The 20,747-nt window shown below is 35.4% G+C and overlaps 2 protein-coding genes across 11 annotated transcripts in view; both read right to left on the bottom strand.

Moving 5' to 3' along the window:
- LOC135100472 (eIF-2-alpha kinase GCN2-like) overlaps positions 1 to 6,013 on the bottom strand; it is an 88,103-nt gene extending 82,090 nt beyond the window's left edge. The window contains exons 1-3 of one of the 5 annotated variants that reach the window (XR_010268721.1): positions 5,592 to 6,012; positions 2,493 to 2,637; positions 2,111 to 2,280 (exon numbers count right to left, since the gene is read on the bottom strand). Coding sequence is in view for 4 of the 5 variants with exons in the window: in XM_064003413.1 (XP_063859483.1) it covers positions 2,111 to 2,280; positions 2,493 to 2,543 (221 nt within the window). In the remaining variant the exon portion in view is untranslated. Of the gene's footprint in view, positions 1 to 2,110; positions 2,281 to 2,492; positions 2,638 to 5,591 lie in introns of all 5 variants that reach the window. The other 4 variants (XM_064003413.1, XM_064003410.1, XM_064003411.1 and 1 more) reach the window with 4 other exon arrangements.
- A 2,768-nt stretch (positions 6,014 to 8,781) lies between these two features.
- LOC135100471 (major facilitator superfamily domain-containing protein 8-like) overlaps positions 8,782 to 20,747 on the bottom strand; it is a 43,574-nt gene continuing 31,608 nt past the window's right edge. For 4 of the 6 annotated variants that reach the window (XM_064003406.1, XM_064003403.1, XM_064003404.1 and 1 more), the window contains one exon: positions 8,782 to 19,827. In XM_064003406.1, coding sequence (XP_063859476.1) covers positions 18,757 to 19,827 — 1,071 coding nt within the window. In that variant the 3' untranslated portion in view covers positions 8,782 to 18,756. The remainder of the gene's footprint in view (positions 19,828 to 20,747) is intronic. The other 2 variants (XM_064003409.1, XM_064003408.1) reach the window with 2 other exon arrangements.

Raw genomic sequence — 20,747 nt, 5'->3', positions numbered from 1 at the left:
ATCTATCCTCATTAGGAAGATTCTTAAACATCTATCACTTCCCAACCTTCTATCTGATTGCCAGTATGGATTCTATCAAGGCTGTTCTACTGGTGATTTTCTGGCTTTCCTTACTGAGTCTTGGTCATCCTCTTTCAGAGATTCTGGTGAAACTTGCTGAAGCCTTAGACATATCAAAAGTTTTTGATAGAGTCTGGTACAAAGCTTTGATTTCCAAACTACCCTCCTATGGCTTCTATCCTTCTCTCTGTAACTTCATCTCAAGTTTCCCTTCTGACCATTTTATTGTTGCTGTGGTAGACAGTCACTGTTCTAAATCTATTAACAGTGGTGTTCCTCAGGATTATGTCCTGTCACCCACTCTCTTCCTATTATTCATCAATGATCTTCTAAACCAAAATTGTCCTATCCACTCCTACTCTGATTATACCATCCGGCACTTTTACATGTCTTTTCATAGATGTCCAACCCTTCAGGAAGTAAACATTTTACACAGGGAACCCACAAAATGTCTGACTTTTGATCTCTAAAATATCTGATTGAAGCAGAGCAAACTTAGTATTGTTCAGTGCCTCAAAAATTCAATTCCTCCATCTATCAACTCAACACAACCTTCCAGACAACTATCCCCTCTTCTTCAATGACACTCAACTGTCCTCCTCTTCTACATCTAACATCCTCAGTCTGTCCTTTACTTAGAATCTAAACTTTAAACTTCACATTTCATCTCTAGCTAAAACAGCTCCTATGAAGTTAGGCATTCTGAGATGTCTCCACCAGTTTTTCTCACCCTTCCATCTGCTAACTCTATACAGGGGCTTTATCCATCCATGTATGGAGTATGCTTCACATGTCTGGGGCGGTTCCACTCACACTGCTCTTTTAGATAGGGTGGAATCAAAAGCTTTTCATTTCATCAACTCTTCCAACTGATTGTCTTCAGCCCCTTTCTCATTGCTGCAATGTTGCATCTCTTGTTATCTTCTACTGCTATTTTCATACTAACTGCTCTTCTGAGCTTGCTAATTGCATGCCTCCCCTCCTCCTGTGGCCTTGCTGTAGAAGACTTTCTTCCTTTTCTCAACTCTATTCTGTCCATCTCTCTAAATAGTCTCAATCATTTAGCCCTTTCTCTGGTAAACTCTGGAACTCCCTGCCTGCTTCTGTATTTCCACTTTCATATGACTTGAACTCCTTCAAGAAGGAGGTTTTAAGGCACTTATCCTTCAAGTTTTGACTATAGCTTTGGACCCTATTCTGGGACCAGCATCTCAGATGGCCCTTTTTTTTTTATTATTATTATTATTATTGCTGTCCTTGACCAGTGTTCCTCCTATATAAAAAGAAAAAAAAGTTCCCTAATTGATCCAGTACAGAGTGAGTTTACTGCAAGATTATCCACGTTACTTATTAGATGATGCAGTATGTGCTAAAGGCATGTTGTCCTTATTAACAGTCTTACAAACATGTAGGTAAGCAACATATGTCAAAAATGGTTGGCATAGTTCCAAAATGACAGTTTTATAATATTCTGAATTCTGTTTTCCTTCCAAAAATTGTAGTTACTTAAGTATTCCATACAGTTAAACATCAAATACCTGAGGTTCCTTAATAGTACTTTTACATTACAAAGTCTACCCCAACCAAGCCTCTTTAGGGGAAACCAGCTGCTGCAACTGCTGATGATAATGACAATAATGACAATCATAATAATAATCTAATAAAACTAACATTGATAATACAGAAGTTGTTGTTGATGATAAAAATTGCAATGGTTTAAATATGAAGTTTTTCCACTATTGGAAATCCATGCTATAAACTGGTAACATGAGCTACATGGTCTGTTAACAATAACACCACACAATGCATTACCTATACACAATGGAATGTCCTTGCATTTTAACACAGGCTATTTCTGCTTCTATAAAGGTCATTTTAAACAATTAGCCATGCATGATAAACTGTGACTGTAATGAAATTTATCATAATTTCTTACACCTCCATCTCTGACATAAGAATTAGCAGCTAGTCCCACATACTCATGTGCAAACAATCCTATAGTAAAGTAGTTTATTGGACACAACAACAGAAGGATGACACGAAGACTTACTTGTTAGGATATCCTTCACTGGTGATTATCCTCAAGACCACCTTAACATGAGCATGGAGTGTGCCCCCTTGTGAGTGATGTGGGCCCAAACTGATGCGCACCTCTGGGGGTCTGGCCACTTTCCATACATCTTGTTCTCGTAGATCAGTAAATTCTTCACAATATGCACTCTGGTAATGGGTTATTTTAATAAGCAACAAAATTTCTCTGTGCCTGATGATTACAAATTAACATTATATTTCAGTCATTAGGTTAGACATTAAACTGTCTCACAATAGAGCAAAAAATATAATTCAGCAATTATGATTTTCACTCAATTAAAAAAGCTAGTTCACAAGAACACAATGAAAATTAGTTATCCTTTGTCAAGGAGGATACTAACTCTCATGATCTCCACCTCACCCTCCACCACTTCTAGCATGGAGTCTTCCATCTTGTTGCTACTCAGCTAACTTGACAAGACCTCATCTTGTCCACGCTTTCTGGAGCACTCCACCTTCACCGAAAAGTAATTCATAGCACCATCCCTATAATATAAATTTTAAATGAATCACTCAATCCTGCAATGTAATATGGCACTTATTTTAAAGTATATTTGTGACTGGAGTAATTTTTATAATAATGATGATTGATAAAATACAGGGAATCATGAATCACAACACTATTCACATATTACCTTTGCATCTTATAACCAAGCCTTGTAATTTTAAAATGCAATTATAAGTTAATGGAAACTTATAGAGAGCCTTGCTTAAGTTTCTCTCATGCTGGTGGAGGATAGACCATTTTAGCATCCATGTTATTTGATAATTTTTATCTAATTTGCTTCAGCATGAGAAAAGTTAAGAATTTTCTAACCCCCCCCGCAAAAAAAAAAAAAACAATGCCTTTACAATGAAAAATCAAAATTAACAAATCAACATATCTTTATACAATGTCAGATATGAATCATTACTATCACATTTCTCTTGTTTCATGTTTATTTTTTTCCTGATTGGTAATCATGTGATTTTTTTTTTATTATTTATTTATTTGTGTGTGTGTGTGTGTGTGTAGAGGTCTAATAAAAAAAAACATTAAAGGTGCATTAAAAACATGTAGTGAGATTTCACTTTATTGCCCTTCTTTCACATGCATTGTCAAACATGCCATCACTACTGCAAAAAAAAAAAAAAAATATATATATATATATATATATATATATATATATATATATATATATATATATATATATATATATATATATATATATATATATATATATATATATATATAAAAACACTTAATCCAACCTAGCAATTTCCTATCTCCTATAAATTTGATACCTAATTACCCAAACTCCTTTCCCAGCCTTATTGTTCACATTTTTCTTACAAATTTCCACTGAAATTTTTTAAACTTGTAAAACTTCCATGCAAAGGTAAGGAAGAAGAAAACAAGAGTGTAAATAACTGTCCATATTTTGCATGGAATTTGAAAGAATAAGGAAGTTGACAGTCTCACTTAGTAGAGAAGCATTTGTAAGCAGTAGCAGGGCTGGGCATAATGTAGTGGTGCAATGCATTTCTAAACTCAACTTGATACCATTTACACACAATTCACAATAAACAGGGCAACATGCACCTCCCCAAAAGTGGGGCCATTGTTGGTAACTCCTTATTCATTCTTTATTAGCTAAGCAAGATTAGTAAAAAAAAAAAATAAATAAATAAATAAAATGTCCATTTTACAGCTCTTCATTATTTCATTCAAAATGCATAAAATATTTTATTTACATGCAGACTAAGTATCCATTCATCATCTGCATCAAATGTACCATCATTCAGGCATAAAAGTAAGCTGGTTACATTTGGTGAAAAACAAAATGAAGGAGGAACATATAGCCTCAAAATTTATATGAGGAAGCAGCTGGCAGCACTTTATAGATCTCTCAGCAGCTGCAATGGAAATAAGACTGACTCTTATGTTTGGTGAGCACAATTTACAGGAAGGATGCATATGGCTGAATTTTTCTTGAAAAGGCTTTCATTGTTGTGTGGCCAAGACTGAAGCATGGCAGTCAGTTTGATTTGTACATATAATGCAACTCTTGGGTATCCAAGGCATTACAAAATTGAACATGTTTTTATTCAGTTTTGAAGAGCATCACACTGTTACACTGCCAAGAGGCTGAAGTTCAGCAGTTAGTGTGATTTGGGGCAGGAGAGGGGGGGGAGACAAATGCCAATCTTGGTGACTGGTATTTGTTTCTCCCACCCTAAAACCCCACTTCCCACCAGATCCCAAGCTTGTGCACTGGGGAAATAAAAAAAATAAAAAAAGGTAAATTTAGAGAAAACCCAGTCTGACAATAAGTAATAAAAAATGCATCAATCATTGTATTTTGATGTCTAGTACACAAAATTGGCACTCTTGCCTGTCAAAAAGCCTTGGGAAAAATTTCCTATGTTTAGGGAAATTTCCTAAAAATAGAAAAAAAATATTTGCTGCCCCAAGGACTCAACATCATTGATGTCTGTAAATATCTACTGACAAGCAATAATTTTGATAATATTATACTACAATTCCCAAAGCTTAGTGGATGCTAAGCTAACATATTGTTATATTTATCATTTTGATCTAGTCTTTTATCAATGTTTTAGTTTATATATTATTATTTTATTTGTTTTCCACTACAATCAAACCAGCATCCTCTGTGTGGCATGAGTGCTATGTAAATAGTTCCTGGTCTAATGGCTGCCACTCGCATTGTCACCCTTTGGGGGGGAATGATCTTATCAAATCAATCCCTAAAAATTTTCTTGCGTACAGGGAACTTTTCCTTACATTTTATTTAGTTTCAAAGGCATCAAAATACAAAGATTGATAGATTCCTAACCTAATCTAACCTGACCAAATCTAACCTAACATAACCAACTATAACTAAACCCCGTCTAGAATATACAAAATCAGCACTCGCCCACTGGAAAGTCTATGTTTAGGGAAATTCCCTATCAGCGATAATAATAAAGGAAAAATTTGTGATGGAAAATATAAAGAAGAAAAGTGCCAGAAAAATGTTTACTTCATAGTGGTGCACTCCTTTTCTTGTGCCAGTCAGACCTTTTTTTTTTTTCTCATATTACCAAAATGGAAATATAGGACACCATAGTTTTATCTGTATTTCAAATTACTTTTCAGTAAAAATTACTTGGTTGAAAATAAGCGATATATTGGAAGTTAGGTGTTTTGAGACTTAGCAAGTGTGAATCTCTCTTCCCATCTACCATAATTGTATCTTGATATTTAATACCGGCCGGTAGTAATATCTTAACCACTCAATATTTGTATCTTCAGTCTAATAAACTACCGCGCCAGATCACAAATCCTTCAGTCACTAACTAATGGCACCGATATCCACAACTTGTATCGCCAACTAGCATGAACCTATTCCCAGGTAAGTATGAACAACTGTGTAAAATGTCTGCGGGTCGTACAGTACCTGATGCAACACCTACACGATATATGTGTACAGCCACACACGCCAAATCCCCCCCTCTCAACAGCAGTGTTTACCCTGGCGACGATCACTGCCAGTGCCAACACGTGCGATACGCCAACGGCAAACAATGACGACATCCTATGACAGCCATACTAACTACAGAAAGAGAAAAACAAATCCAGAAATAATGTACGAAGCTGAAATGGCAATACATCATTTGAAGATAAAGGAAATAATCTTAGCCAAGTAATTTCGAATCGTGGTCTACACAGTGAAAAAAATCAGCAGTGAAATAAAAGATTTAAATACTCTAAACCTCACTTAACCTGACAGTCCTCAGATGAAAACACAAATATGTTATTTTAGTATTATCGAATCAATCACCCAACATTATACAAGAAGCAAACACTAAACAACCATACATAAAAACAAATAATAAAATGAAAAATGACCGCACTTCCAGTAGGAGTCTTGATCTCTCTCTCTCTCTCTCTCTGCCACAGAGCGGTGACTTATGTTGTGTGGGGAGGCGAAGGAAGTTGGAGTCTTTTGCTTCCTTGATGTTTGATGGGGCCCAAAGACACAGGATAGCACAAACCAAGGAAGGTAGAGTCCTTGGCACAGGCCCGCTACGTTGGTCCCAAAAGGCATACAGGGATGATTGCTGAATATAAAGGAAGAGGGCAGAATCTGCTGGCCTCCCATTCAGCACATAATAAATGGAACAAGACATTAATAAATTAATTCACTCACACAATTCCAAACAGAAAAGCAAGAGGACAGCAGCTCGAGTTGTCATGTCAGGAATTCATATTTTATTTAAAGTCAGCTGTATCTATCTACCAACATATTCATATGCTTATATTCTCAAGATTCATTATAAATCTCTGTTCTAAACGTTACATGCAATGTAGTCTTCCTTACCGTATTATGTAGGTAATTTATTCAAATAACAATAGTAATTATGACAATAATAATAATAATAATTATTATTATTATTATTATTATTATTATTATTATTATCATTATTATTATTATTATATTATTATTATTATTATTATCATTATTATTATTATTATTATTATTATTATTATTATTATTATTATTATTATTATTGTTATTATTATCATTATTATTGTTGTTGTTATTTAATATTCACTGAAGTTCAATACTCCATTTCACTTTCTTTTTAATGTTTTCTTTTCCTTTTTTCTTCGGTCTTCATTGTTATCTTGTTGTATGAAGGAACCAGTCACAAATTGGTATTTGGCCATTTTCACTCATTCCTATTTATAACAGTGCTAGTAACGTGGTAGTTGCCATGGCTATGTAGTAGAGGGAAACTGAAAAGTAAGATATATATATATATATATATATATATATATATATATATATATATATATATATATATATATATATATATATATATATATATATATATATATATATATATATATATATATATATATATATATATATATTTTTTTTTTTTTTTTTTTTTTTTTTTTTTTTTTTTTTTTTTTTGACAAGTTTCACCATACAAAACTACCACAATAAAATAAAATGAAAAATTGTAAAAATGTAATGAAAATAGTGAATGAGAAAAAATTATGAAAAAGGCTTCTATTTTTTTCATTAATATCCCAATAAACAAATATAATCTAACTGAAGAGGCTTTGTACCTGCACCCACAAGATAAGGACACAAACCTAACCAGTCATAACCAAAGCTTATTTAGCAAGGCAGGGCTTGATCCCCCACCCCCCACAAAAAAAAATAAAACACTAATCTAGTAAAGTGTAACCTAACCTAACTCCTCTCCCCACATAGATAATTGAGGTCTACATATTTTTTTATTCAAATCTTTCCACCTTGCCATATGGAGCTAAAACTTTAGTGAGGTTAATTAACTGAGGTGTCTCAGAGGCTAAATGTGACTACAGTATGTCAGCCTAGATTGACGTTTCCATAGGACATCTGATTAGCAGTATTTGTTAACATTTCTATGAAAATATTTGTTCCAGTCTTCCTAAATCTATTTTGTCAAAGAACTTCATGAGGTCAGTAAAACTTAGTTTTGCATAGTTCTGTCTTTTCTTATATGGAACTTCTATTTTATCATTGAGATCTCCCCTAATTTTCAGTTCCAGTAAAACAAAATGGTCACAGTGTATATTCCTTTAGTAAATGCTAGATCCATTCTTGTTACCTTATGTTCTTTATATATGATACATCATTTTTAATTATTCATTGTATCACCATTTTATTATTTTTCTGTCTTAATAACTTGTTTCTTTGTGTTTTAATCTCCCTCACTTTCAACATCCCATCTTATTACATTACAATCAAAATCTGCAACTAAAATCATGTTAATTCATCAGTTTTAATGTGTGTGTGTGTGTGTGTGTGTGTGTGTGTGTGTGTGTGTGTGTGTGTCAGCTGTTCCCCTACTGAAAGAGCTCAGAGTTCATAGTGACTGATCTTTGGGTAGGACTGAGACTAATCAAATGTCACACACTGGGACAGCAAGGTCACAACCCCTCAGCTTACTTCCCGTATCTACTTGCTGCTCAGTGAACTAGGGGCTACACATATAGGCTCACCCATTTGCTGCTCCATAACCAGGAGTTGAACCCAGACCTTCTCAGTTGTAAGCCAAGGGTGTTGACCACTACACTATGCAGTGTGCTTGCGAGTGTGTGTGTGTGTGTGTGTGTGTGTGTGTGTGTGTGTGCATTGTAATTACTATTTTAAATCATCCCTCTCTTATAATTTCTTTCATCCCTATGACTATTATCAACACTAGCTATACTGTTATCACATTATAGTGATATAGCATAGTCTGTTTAGTGAAAGCTGTGAACCTAATTCTCATGTACGTACATACTTAATGACATGAATGTCATAATTATCATTGATTTTTTGTACATCTGACATATAAAATGATGTAATTGTGAAATTAATTGAAACACTGTAAAAACAATAAAGCACAATAAAAGTCACTGACTTGTCAATATATGGCAGCAGCCAGTCCATGCTCTGTTTACAAATTCACATGAGCTCAGGCAGGTTGCTCAGTTCAGCTTGAATGGAACAAGCAATAGTTCATTCAGTTATTTTAGAGAGATATGTTATAAAAATGAATGATATAATGATAATTTCTCCATAATGAGGTGAAATATATAAAAAATAAGCCTTATAAAGATATTTTATTTGTTGTAATATTTGTGGTAATACAGTAGAATATGTGACAACACACAATCGTCATAATATACAATTGCAATAATACACTAAAATTTCAATAAATATTTAATCGGAATAATGAACCAAAATTGGCAAGATAAACTTGCCATTTGTGTGAGCACTAAAATTTTAATACAAATTTAATCAGAATAACAAACTAAAACTTGCAAGACTAACTCACCAGCTGTGCGAGCCACTGCTTATCTATCCAGTGCCTGTCCCTTCCTCCCTTTTTTTTCCTTTCCTCTCCCTTCTTTTGTCTTGTCTCAAACATCCCTCTCTGTCACCTCTTCTCCACATTATCTGTCAGAGATAAGGGACAAAGGAGTGATACCTCATTCTCTCTCTCCCCATCATTCATTATATGTCATTTTCACTTCATCCTTTCTCACTCTTTCTTATTCTCATATATGTAATTCCATTTTCATTTTTGATCAGTCTCATTCTATTTAGCAATCCTTAGCATTGTTCTTACTTTCACAGAGAGAGAGAGAGAGAGAGAGAGAGAGAGAGAGAGAGAGAGAGAGAGAGAGAGAGAGAGAGAGAGAGAGAGAGAGAGAGAGAGAGAGAGAGAGAGAGAGAGAGAGAGAGAGAGAGAGAAAGGCTCTGACTTATGAGGGCTTACTGTATGTGTGTGTGCATGAAACTTTGGGTGATAATGTGCAAGACTTGGGATGGTAGGAATTTAGGGCTAAGCGTGAAACTCAGAAAAGTACTGTATATATTTGTTGTGTTATCTTAAATTCAGTAGTGCAAGTGTGCTCATTTTTATGTATTATTTCAAAAATTGTGGAATTACTTGTATTACTGTCTGGTTCCCTGGTACCAATTAATTTTTTCCCATAGGTTCTTCAGTCACCATAATGCACATTCACCATAACGAATGCTACATTGGAACGAACCATGTTCATTGTCATGTACCCTACTGTATGTACGTAACTGTAATGTATGATCCATATGAATACCTTTAATAAGAATGATATTCACATAAAAATATAGTGATCTTATGTATTCTGCACTATTCGAAACTCACTGGTTCCCCATTGAACACAAAATACATCTCTGTTCTTGACATCTGCATGCCTTTTCATGAGATCAATATTATCACTTTCCTTTATTCATAGCTGGCAGTCCTCCCCACACACACACACACACACACACACACACACACACACACACACACACACACACACACACACACACACACACACATGCACACAGAGTACCACTGTGAAGAAAGTTAACTGTAGAAGAGACATCAAGAAGTATTGTTTTCCTCACAGAAGTATGAACAAATGGAATGAACTCAGTGAAGAAGTTGTGAATGCCAAAACTGTCCATGATTTTAAGACTAAACTGGATAGATACAGAGACGGGGTATTATGAGATTACTCCCCTCCCATAAACCACAACTAGGTAAATACGATTAAGTAGATACACGTACAAATTAGTAAACAATACAGAAAGAATAGATGGAAATGATTTGGTACCACAGATGAAGGAGGGAGAGAGATGGATGAGAGGGGCACGGGAAGAAAATAAAGAAGAGTGGATATTCGAACAACATCAAGAAATACAGCTTTCCATATCAAACCACTGAAATCTGGAATGATTTGATGGAAGAGGTGGTTGTGGCAAACAGTGTACACATGTGTAAAGAGAAACCAGATAAATATGGTTATGGACTCTGGACAAAATGAGCCTTGGCTCATGCCCTGTACAATACAACTAGGTAAATGCACACACACACACACACACACACACTGCAGAGTGTAGTGGTTAGCACGCTCGACTCACAACCAAGAAGGCCCGGGTTCGAATCCCGGGTATGGTGAGGCAAATGGGCGAACCTCTCAATGTGTAGCCCCTGTTCACCTAGCAGCAAGTAGGTGTGGGATGTAACCCGAGGGGTGTGACCTTGCTGTCCCGGTGTGTGGTGTGTCAGTGGTCTCAGTCCTACCCAAAGATCGGTCACTATGAGCTCTGAGCTCTTTCCATAGGGGAATAGCTGGCTGGGTGACCAGCAGACGACCGTAGGTGAATCACACACACACACACACACATTTTTGGATGTAAGGCTCAAGGACCAGATGGAATGTCCAACTGGATACTTAAGGAATGTTGTGAACAACTGGCAGGAAATATACACAATACCATAGTATGTTCTTTTAAGGAAGGAAAAATCCCTCTAGACTGGAAGAGAGTCAATATTGTGCCCATTTTTAAAAGAGGTAATAAAGAAGATCCACTGAATTACAGACCAGTGTCCCTAACAAGTGTGGTGGCAGAAATAGCAGAAAGAATCGTTAAAAACAAATGGATGGAATATTTAGAAGAAACACATACATTGACTGACAGACAATTTGGTTTCAGAAGTGGAAGATCTTGTGTCACGAATTCAGTGAGCTTTTATAGTAGAGCAACTGATATAATTCAAGGGAGAGAGGGTTGAGCAGACTGTGTTTATTTAGAGCTAAATAAAGCATTTGATAAGGTACCACACCAAAGACTGCTATGGAAAATTCAAAATATAGGGGGTTTGCGAGGCAACACACTGAATTGGATTACAGACGTCTTGGGGGACTGAGAAATGAGAACAGTAATAAAGGGAGAAAAATCTGAATGGTGTAGAGTTACAAGTGGAGTACCACAGGGGACAGTCTTAGCCCCCGTAATGTTTCTGGTGTATGTCAATGATATGGTGGATGAGGTTGACAGTTATATGAGTCTGTTTGCAGACAATGCAAAATTATTGAAAAGAGTGAAAATCAAAATGGACTGTGAAATATTACAGAAAGATCTAAATAAGATATATAAATGGAGTAAGAAATGGGAAATGGAATTCAATGCAAAGAAATGCAAGGTGATGGAATTAGGAAAAAGCAAAAGAAGACAGACAAGTTCCTACACCATGGGAGAAGTGAAAATTAAGAAAACAAAAAAAGAAAAAGATCTGGGAATTACAATAAGTGATAATTTATCATCCAAAAAACATGTAAACAAAATAGTTGGGGAAACCTATGAGTTGCTAAGAAAGATGAAAGGGGCATTTGCTTACATGGATGAAGAGATGATGAAAAAGTGATGGAATATATGATTCAACCAAAACTGGAATATGCCACAGTTGTTTGGTCATCCCATAATAAAAAGGAAATAAGGAAAATAGAAAGGATCCAAAGAGCTGCAACCAAATTGGTACCAAGTTTGAGAGATTTAACCTATGAAGAAAGATTAAGGAGATTGAAGCTTCCATCATTACAAGAGAGAAGAGAATGAGGGGATCTGATTGCTATATACAGAGCTTTAAAGGGTAAGAATCAAGTTGACAAAGAAGATTTATTTGTGTAGGGCTCAAGAGATACAAGAGGACATGGAGTGAAATTGAGGAAAACAGCAAGTAGAAGAGATATCAAGAACTATGGTTTCCCAAACAGAAGCATAGAAATATGAAACAACTTAGATGAAACAGTGGTACAAGCAATAAATATTCATGAATCTAAAGTTAAGCTGGATGCTTATAGATATGGAGACAGGACAGCATGAGCATAGCTCTTTTCCTGTAAAACAGAAATAGGTACATACAACTAGGTAAATACACACAAGAAAACTGGAAAGAATACAGAGGATAGCTGCAAAGATGGTACCAGAACTGAAAGACTTAATCTATGAAGAAAGACTTGAAGAGATGGGATTATCAGCACTACAAGAGAAAAGAGAAAGAGGGGCACTGATAACAATGTACAAATTAGTAAACAATATAGAAAGAGTAGACAAATGACTTGATACTACAGATAAAGGAGGGAGAGAGAAGTATAAGGAGGCATGGGAAGAAAATAAAGAAGAGTGGATGTTCAAATGACATCAAGAAATACAGCTTCCCGTATCAAACTATTAAAATCTAGAATTATTTGAAAGAAGAGGTGGTTGCAGCAAACAGTGTACACACATTTTAAGAGAAACTGGATAAATATGGATATGGAGACAGGACAAAATGAGCTTTGGCCTATGTCCCATATAATACAACAAGGTAAATACAACTAGGTAAATACACACACTTAATCAGCACTAAGAGGGCATAATAAGAAATTGTAAAAAAAAAAAAAAAAAGAGCAAAGATGTGAAGAAATACAGTTTTTCCTGACAGAGCAATCAGCCAATGTAATTCATTGACTGATGAAGTTGTGTGTACAAGGAGTATTCACAGCTTTAAAGATAAATATGACAAATTAACTTTAAAAGACATTACATTACAAGCTTGACTCAATCCTGTAAAAATAAAATTAGGTAAGAACACAAAAAAAATAAAATCCCAAGGACTTCTGTTACAGATTATTTTTTTTATCTTCAGATAATACAATTTCACAATTACATATTGAACTATTTCTACCACCTTCAACTTGAATGTGTCCCAAACTCATATAGTTATGTATGCATTTACAGTGGAATCTGGAAGTCTTCTTTCATTCTCTTCACATGTCTAAACTATTGCAACACTTCTTGCTCTTTCTGAACAACCTGTGTTCTTAGAACACTTGTTGTAAGAGTTTTCTCCATCCTCATTTAATTTATATATGTTATGCCAAAAAAAATCACCTTAACATGCAAACATAATGTGCAAGTTCCATAACTCCTCTATTCCATGGTACTTAACCAGGAAAGCAAAGATTGAACTTGTAGGATCCCTGAATGTACTTCACTATATTCCAAAATAATAATTATAGCATTTTGCTGCCCATGAATAAAAAGATAAGCTGAAATGTTTTACATGATAACTGCATTCATATACAACTGCAAGGCAATTAGACCAGCATCTAACCTTTGATGTTCCAATCTGAGATTCAATCCCTGGCTACACCTTCTCATGGCTAAAGATTCATCTTGTCTTCATTTTTTTTTATTTATTTTTTTGCTTATTTTTATTTTTATTTTTATTTCTATTTATTTATTTATTTATTTATTTATTTTTTTTTTTTTTATTTATTTATTTTTTTTTGAGGGCCCAGGGAGTTATTTCATTGGCAGCAGCAGTAAAGATCGCTATACGTATATTGAACTGGTACAATGATGTATTTGGGTGAGGATCGCCCAACATTCTCTCAGAATAAGTTCAACCTAAAAGAAGATAGAAGTCTAATGTGTTCACAGTAAAAGAACAACTGAAACACTAGAAAATTATCTAAATGGAGGTAGGAAACTGTGTGAGAGCTGGAACTACAAAGATCCTCAAATTTATCTTAGGAGCTGACAATCATCATGATTTCCACATTGCAGACACTGCAATGTGGATCTGGTTAGGTGCTCAATCCTTGACTAAGGCCTCTCTTGGGTAAAGATTTATATCACTTTCAGATACAAAAGTAAAGAAATAAGTATGTATTGAAATAAAAATGAATAGGAAACAAGTACACATGAATAAAAGAAAGTTTGATTAAGATAGGAAAAAAAATCAAGCTTTAAAAAGTTTTCCAACCATCCACAAATATTCAACTACATACATTGTTGATGTTTAAGGAAACTTTCAATGGATAATTTAACATTTGTGAAGAAATGTTGTTACCCTGCAATTAAGAAATTATATATTATAAATGTTTTCTTATGATAAAATGCTACAAAAACAATACCATAGTAGTGCATTATATTACATAACTAAATAATACTGACTATGTGGAAATGAAGAAGTAACTACTGAAAACTAAATACCCACCAATTACAATTTTCACTGAACTGACTGACACACCATATAAAATCAGCTGAAGAGTTGGTAAGGTATTATGAACACAAAGATGATGATTCATGTGATGAACAGTGTACTGAGAACTAGAACTAGAGTCCATAAGTCCAGAATGTACAATTTGCATGCACAAAATGTATAATTCATTTAATACCTTTTCACCCTAAATATAACTTTTTGTACCAAGCATTTAATACTGCATAAAAAATAAAGGCACTCACTTTACAATGTAGGATATCTAATCTTTGCTGAAGTATTCTCAAGCTGTAATTGTAGGTGCAATAAAGAAAAAGTGTTAACCAGTCTGTAATGTTACTGTTTACAGTTGCATATGAGAATGATTCCAAACAGAATGCTTTCCTTACACTTTTTATATATTTAACATCCTGCATGTTCATTACATGACATTCTGAAAGACGGCATCCATGATTACATGGAACAAGCTTGGTTTCCTAAAACTACCTCACCAAACTGCATAGATATGTACTGACTTTGACAGTCATCTGGCTTTTAAGCTCCTCCTTCCTCAGAATCTAAACCCTTGTCTTTGGTCTATCTATTACCACCATAATTTCAGCATCAAAATATTTACACTTGTATATCATCTACTCATTCTAATCCCTTTTCTCCAAGTGGACAAACTGATGTAATCTTCTTTTATATATATATATATATATATATATATATATATATATATATACATATATATATATATATATATATATATATATATATATATATATATATATATATATATATATATATATATATATATATATATAAGAGGATCACTGGCCAAGAGAAACAAAAAAGAGGAAAAAAAATCCCACTGTGGTGCCAGTCCCAAAAGAGATGTAAAGAGAATCATCGAAAACTGAAGGATAAGTGTCTTGAAACCTCCTTCTTGAAAGAGTTCAATTCATGGGAAGGAGGAAATACAGAAGCAGGCAGAGAGTTCCAGAGTCTACCAGAGAAAGAGATGAATGATCGAGAATACTAGTTAATTCTTGCATTAGAGAGGTGGACAAAATAGGGATGAGAGAAAGAAGAAAGTCTTGTGCAGTGAGGCTGCAGGAGGAGGGGAGGCATGCAGTTAGCAAGATCAGAAGAGCAGTTAGCATGAAAATAGCAGTAGAAGATAGCGAGATGCAACACTGCAGTGATGAGAAAGAGGCTGAAGACAGTCAGTTAGAGGAGAGGAGTTGATAAGATGAAAAGCTTTTGATTCTACCCTGTCTAAAATAGCAGTATGAGTGGAATTCTGCACCCCACTCCATACATGTGAACCATACTCCATACATGGACAGATAAGGCCCCTGTAAAGAGTTAGCAGCTTGGGGGTTGGGGGGAAATAAGATAAAATTGGCAGAGATGACTCAGAATGCCTAACTTTATATAAACTGTTTTAGCTGGAGATGAAATGTGAAGTTTCCAGTGTAGATTATAAGTAAAGGACAGACCAAGGATGTTAGATGTAGAAGAGAGGTACAGTTGAGTGTCACTGAAGAAGAGGGGATAGTTGTCTGGAAGGTTGTGTTGAGTTGATATATGGAGGAATTGAGTTTTTGAGGCATAGAACAATATTAAGTTTGCTCTGTCCCAATCAGAAATTTTAGAGAGATCAGAAATCAGGCATTCTGTGGCTTCCCAGCATTAACTGTTTACTTCCTGAAGGGCTGGACATCTATGAAATGATGTGGAAAATTGCAAGGTATTATCATCAGCATAGCAGTGGATGGGACAAGAAGTTTGGCTTAGAAAATCATTGATGAATAATAAGAGAGTGGGTGACATGACAAAACCCTGAGGAACACCACTGTTAATAAATTTCAGAGAAGAACAGTGACTGTCTACCACAGCAGCAATAGAATGGTCAGAAAGGAAGCTTAAGATAAAGTTATAGAGAGAAGGATAGAAGCTGTAGGAGGGTAGTTTGGAAATTAAAGCTTTGTGCCTGTGTTCATCAGTTAACTGAGCCACTCACTCCATGGTCTTCTTGACTATGTTTGGTAATGCAAGTGAAGGGGAAAGGTTGAAGATGAACTTAAACAAAAGTATGATGATGATGTCTGAATGAAAAAAAAAAAAAAAAAGTTAACTCTGAGCATCCATATAAAGTAAAAACTCAATTAGGTAACATCAAATTAGACTGAATAGAAAAAAATTTAGATATCTTGGTTTGATTACATAAAAGATGGAAGGTAAGATGAGAATAACAATGGTGCAAAGTTTGTTGGAGTTCCAGGGCATAGGTGCTGTCTAAAATTTTCAGGACTGCTGCTACCATCTGGTTAAAAAACTAACCTTGAGCATATTACTGTAGTTGCCATCACTCTCAAAGAATCTGGTCACCTTCTGCAAGTATACACCCGTTCCAGCCATTCTACCATTTCTTTAATGCATCCTGAATGTTATGTTCTTTGAGGGTGTTGATCACTGCCTCCATTTCTGCTCAGATTATTTCAACCAAGTCAAAACCTTTTCAACTTCATCTTCAGGGGGCCAAGTGAGCTGAGTAGGGTGGGTTGGGTATAACAGTGGTGTTGTTTATTGGCCATAAAGTCCTAGGTGAAGAGAGAAGTGTGAGGCACTGCATTTTTGTGATACAATAGCCAGTTCTTTTGTTGCAACATACTAGGATGACATCTTTACACATTTTCATGCAGCCACTACAAAACATGACAGCAGGTGGAAATGTAGAAATTGACTGTTTGGGATTCTGGACACTGTTTGTATGCAATCTTTTTGATGTTATAAAAAAATCATGAGCATGCTGTTCACTTTGCCCCATCCTCTTTTTTTTTTTTCTTTTTTGTGTGTGTGTGTGAGCACAGACTTTTCCACTGGGAGGACTGTTGCTTTTGTTTCAGGAATTGGCTGTAAAACCAGCTCTCATCATCTGTGATAATCCTAGATAAGATGGTTGCATCATTAGAGATGGCCTGTTGAAGCTCCTGGCAGATATCAATATGCTTTTGCTTCTGATCAGCAGTCAGCATCCTCAATACAAATTTGACAGTGACATGATGCGTGCCCAAATCAACAGTCAGACTCTACTGGCATGTCCCATAACCAGTACTCACCACATAAGCAAGGTCATGAATGGTCTGACATTGATTCTCACAAATGAGCTGTTGGACTTTGAAAACAATGTTGAGCATTGTGGAGCTGATGGGCCTCCCTGTATGTTCATCATTGCCAATGGATGTCTGACCAGCCTTAAACCAAATATGCCATTCAAATACCTAAATATGGCTTGTACTTTCTTTCCTGAACACTTGTGCAGACATTGTCAAGTTCTCTGTTGTGCTGTTCTTGAGATCTATACAAAATTTCATGCATACTTGCTGTTCCTTTCTCAGATTCACTGCAAAATTGCCACAAACCCCACACACAATTTCAAATATAAGGAGATGAAAACATTGTACACTCACTCAAATGGTATTATATAGAATGACTTCTAAGATAAACTTGTACTACTAATATTGATACTTACATGGGAGCAGCAATCCCATTAATTATGGATAGCACCTTCTGCAATATCAGAAAGAACAGTATACACAGATGTAAAATCAGCTTTCATGAAGGACTAATTGTAGCAACACTGACAAGTGAGGTGGGTGCTAAATGAAACAAAGGTGCATGATGGCAAAATAATAAAAATGTGTACAATAGAGTTGTTAAGCAATGCTAAAGAAATGAAGAGCTGAGAAGTTGAAGGGATCAAGCACAGCTCACTCATTCAGTATGACTACAATTAAAGAACAGCAGTGAGATGACATGGGGAGTGTACATGAGTTTAGTAAATGTAATGGGTGCAAAAAAGATAACCTCCACTGAAATGGCAGAATAGAGTGTTTGATAATGTGAGAGATAAGGAGTAGGGAGGAAGAAAGTCATACTAGAATATGCAAGGAAAAAGTGCAAGAATAGGAATAACTGGAAATTCTTTGTCACAACATTCCCTTTGGGAATTTTTTAGGAACACACATTAGATATACATATGGTAGATAACAAAAAGATAGAAAATACTGCATTGGACATGTTACCACTACATAAAATTTAGCAAAAAGCAACACACAGAACCAAGAACTCATTGCTTAAGATATGTATTAAGTACATTAACAAAAGATTATCTAACATAAAAGGAAACTTTTCAGAAGTAATTTTGTATAATTAAGACATCATATACTACCTCCTTTTGAGAACATCCATAGGCACTAATTTTTTGTACATTATAGCATCAATCACAAGAATAGGAAACAGTGCACAACTTAGTATAGTGAAAGTCCAGCGTGTACCTAATTCAGTGTAAAAGTAAGAAACTACAATTGGCCCAGTCGCCCGAGACAAGCTGCCAATACTTATCAAGAGTCCCATCCAAAGCCCCTGGGGCTTTGGTCCCAAAATTTTTGAATACAAGGTACTTGCAAGTGTAAAGACCACTGGATAACCAATGACAGCACAAACACTTCCTACTATTAGTTGAGGTAGTTCTATAATGGGAGTATAAAAGCACCATTCCTGTTCAGGTGGGCAACCAGTGTCCTCACAATCACCATCATGAATCACATGCCGCTTCTGACGTCTCAGAGCTTTAGAACTCTCTGAAGGCATGGGCAAGGGCACACCACTTTCTGATGTAGTTGGTACTACAGCCTTTCTGGTTGTGTTCCTTAAAAGTGGAAGATCTAACAGACCTAATGATTTATTAGCTAAGGTTTCTGGAAGCATAACACCATCTTCATTTGTTCCTGGTAAATTTAACATCTCACTGACATTACCTATGGTAATATCTGAAGATGACATAAAATGGAATGGATCACTATTTCTTAGTGATTCATTAAAATGGTTTCTGATTGGATCAATGGAAGTGCAGTTTTTTATTTTAGGGTAAGTACTTCCCATTGGAATTAAAATAATCATTGCTAACATCTGTGCAGCAACACCAACAAGTAATATAATACGCTCATCTATTACTTTTGAAGTGAAGCTCAGTAAAACAAAAGTTAAGACACACATAACTGCTGCAATACTAAGGCCAGAGCCCACCAACATAACTGCCCTTTCATCATTCCATGCATACAAATCCATACACATAGGCACCATTAAAGTTTCCAGCAGAACATATATCATCACAGTAAAAGAGAATGTGACCAGAATAACAAACAGAGAAACATAGTCTGGCTTTGGGAGCTTTGATGCTTCAATGTTGGCAGCACGCTTCTGGTATTGAGCTTCTTTGGCAGCAATGTTGTATTCCTGTATAAGAAAAAACTTGAAACAACTTGTGTAAATAAAAGTACATAACAGTATACAAAATGCAATTATCTAAAATAATTTAGCTGAATGATTCTTATCCACAAGTATTATACACTTATATGGTTTCAAAATCTGGTCATCATCTTCAAGATCTGTGAAATTTCTATGGCTTATGTGCATAACAACTTGTGCACTGCCTCAAAACCAGTGTGTTCCCATTTGTATGGCCTCAACTAGGACACAATCAAAACACACTCAGTACACTGAAATACTGAGCAATTGATCAGGTTGCTGAAATAAATCTAAGCTTTAGGAGTGAGACTGTGTTGAGGGTCAAACCTGGGACCAGAGCATGAATGTCTAACATGTTAATGATTGTGCAGCAAGTCCACCCAATGCTAAAGCAGGATTGTGGTGCTTCTATGTTTGGAGCATTACATGACTTCTCTCCTCTTAGAATTTCATAAGTTTCTCCTTTACTCTGAACATCCCACTTCTGCTGTCACAGCACCACCCCAAACCAGAGCATGACCGTTTGTAGAGCCTCAGACTATGACACAATCAGAAAACACATATCAGTACACTGAAATGCACTAAAACCTCCACAAGTCGGCATTCTACGAGTTGGAAATCCACATAAGTCAACAATGCAACAAAAAATTCAATAAAAAAAATAGTCCAAAAACTTTTGTAAGCCAGCACCATGCTGACTAAACTGAGTCAAGCCAGACCAAACTTGGCATAACCTACACATTGATTCAATGTTACCAGGTTGGGCAAAAAAGTCCTGGATCAGGCTATTTACAAATGCTCTATGCTCTATGCATTCTGTTTGATTGATGAGATCAAAACTGGATTTCTTATGTAACAAGACATCAAGTAAATTATGTTTATAGAAGACACATCAGTACATAATAGCA

Source organism: Scylla paramamosain, chromosome 5, assembly GCF_035594125.1.
Source record: "Scylla paramamosain isolate STU-SP2022 chromosome 5, ASM3559412v1, whole genome shotgun sequence".
Lineage (NCBI taxonomy): Eukaryota > Metazoa > Arthropoda > Malacostraca > Decapoda > Portunidae > Scylla > Scylla paramamosain.
Note: the sequence above shows the minus strand (reverse complement) of the source record. Positions and strands in the feature narration are given on the sequence as shown.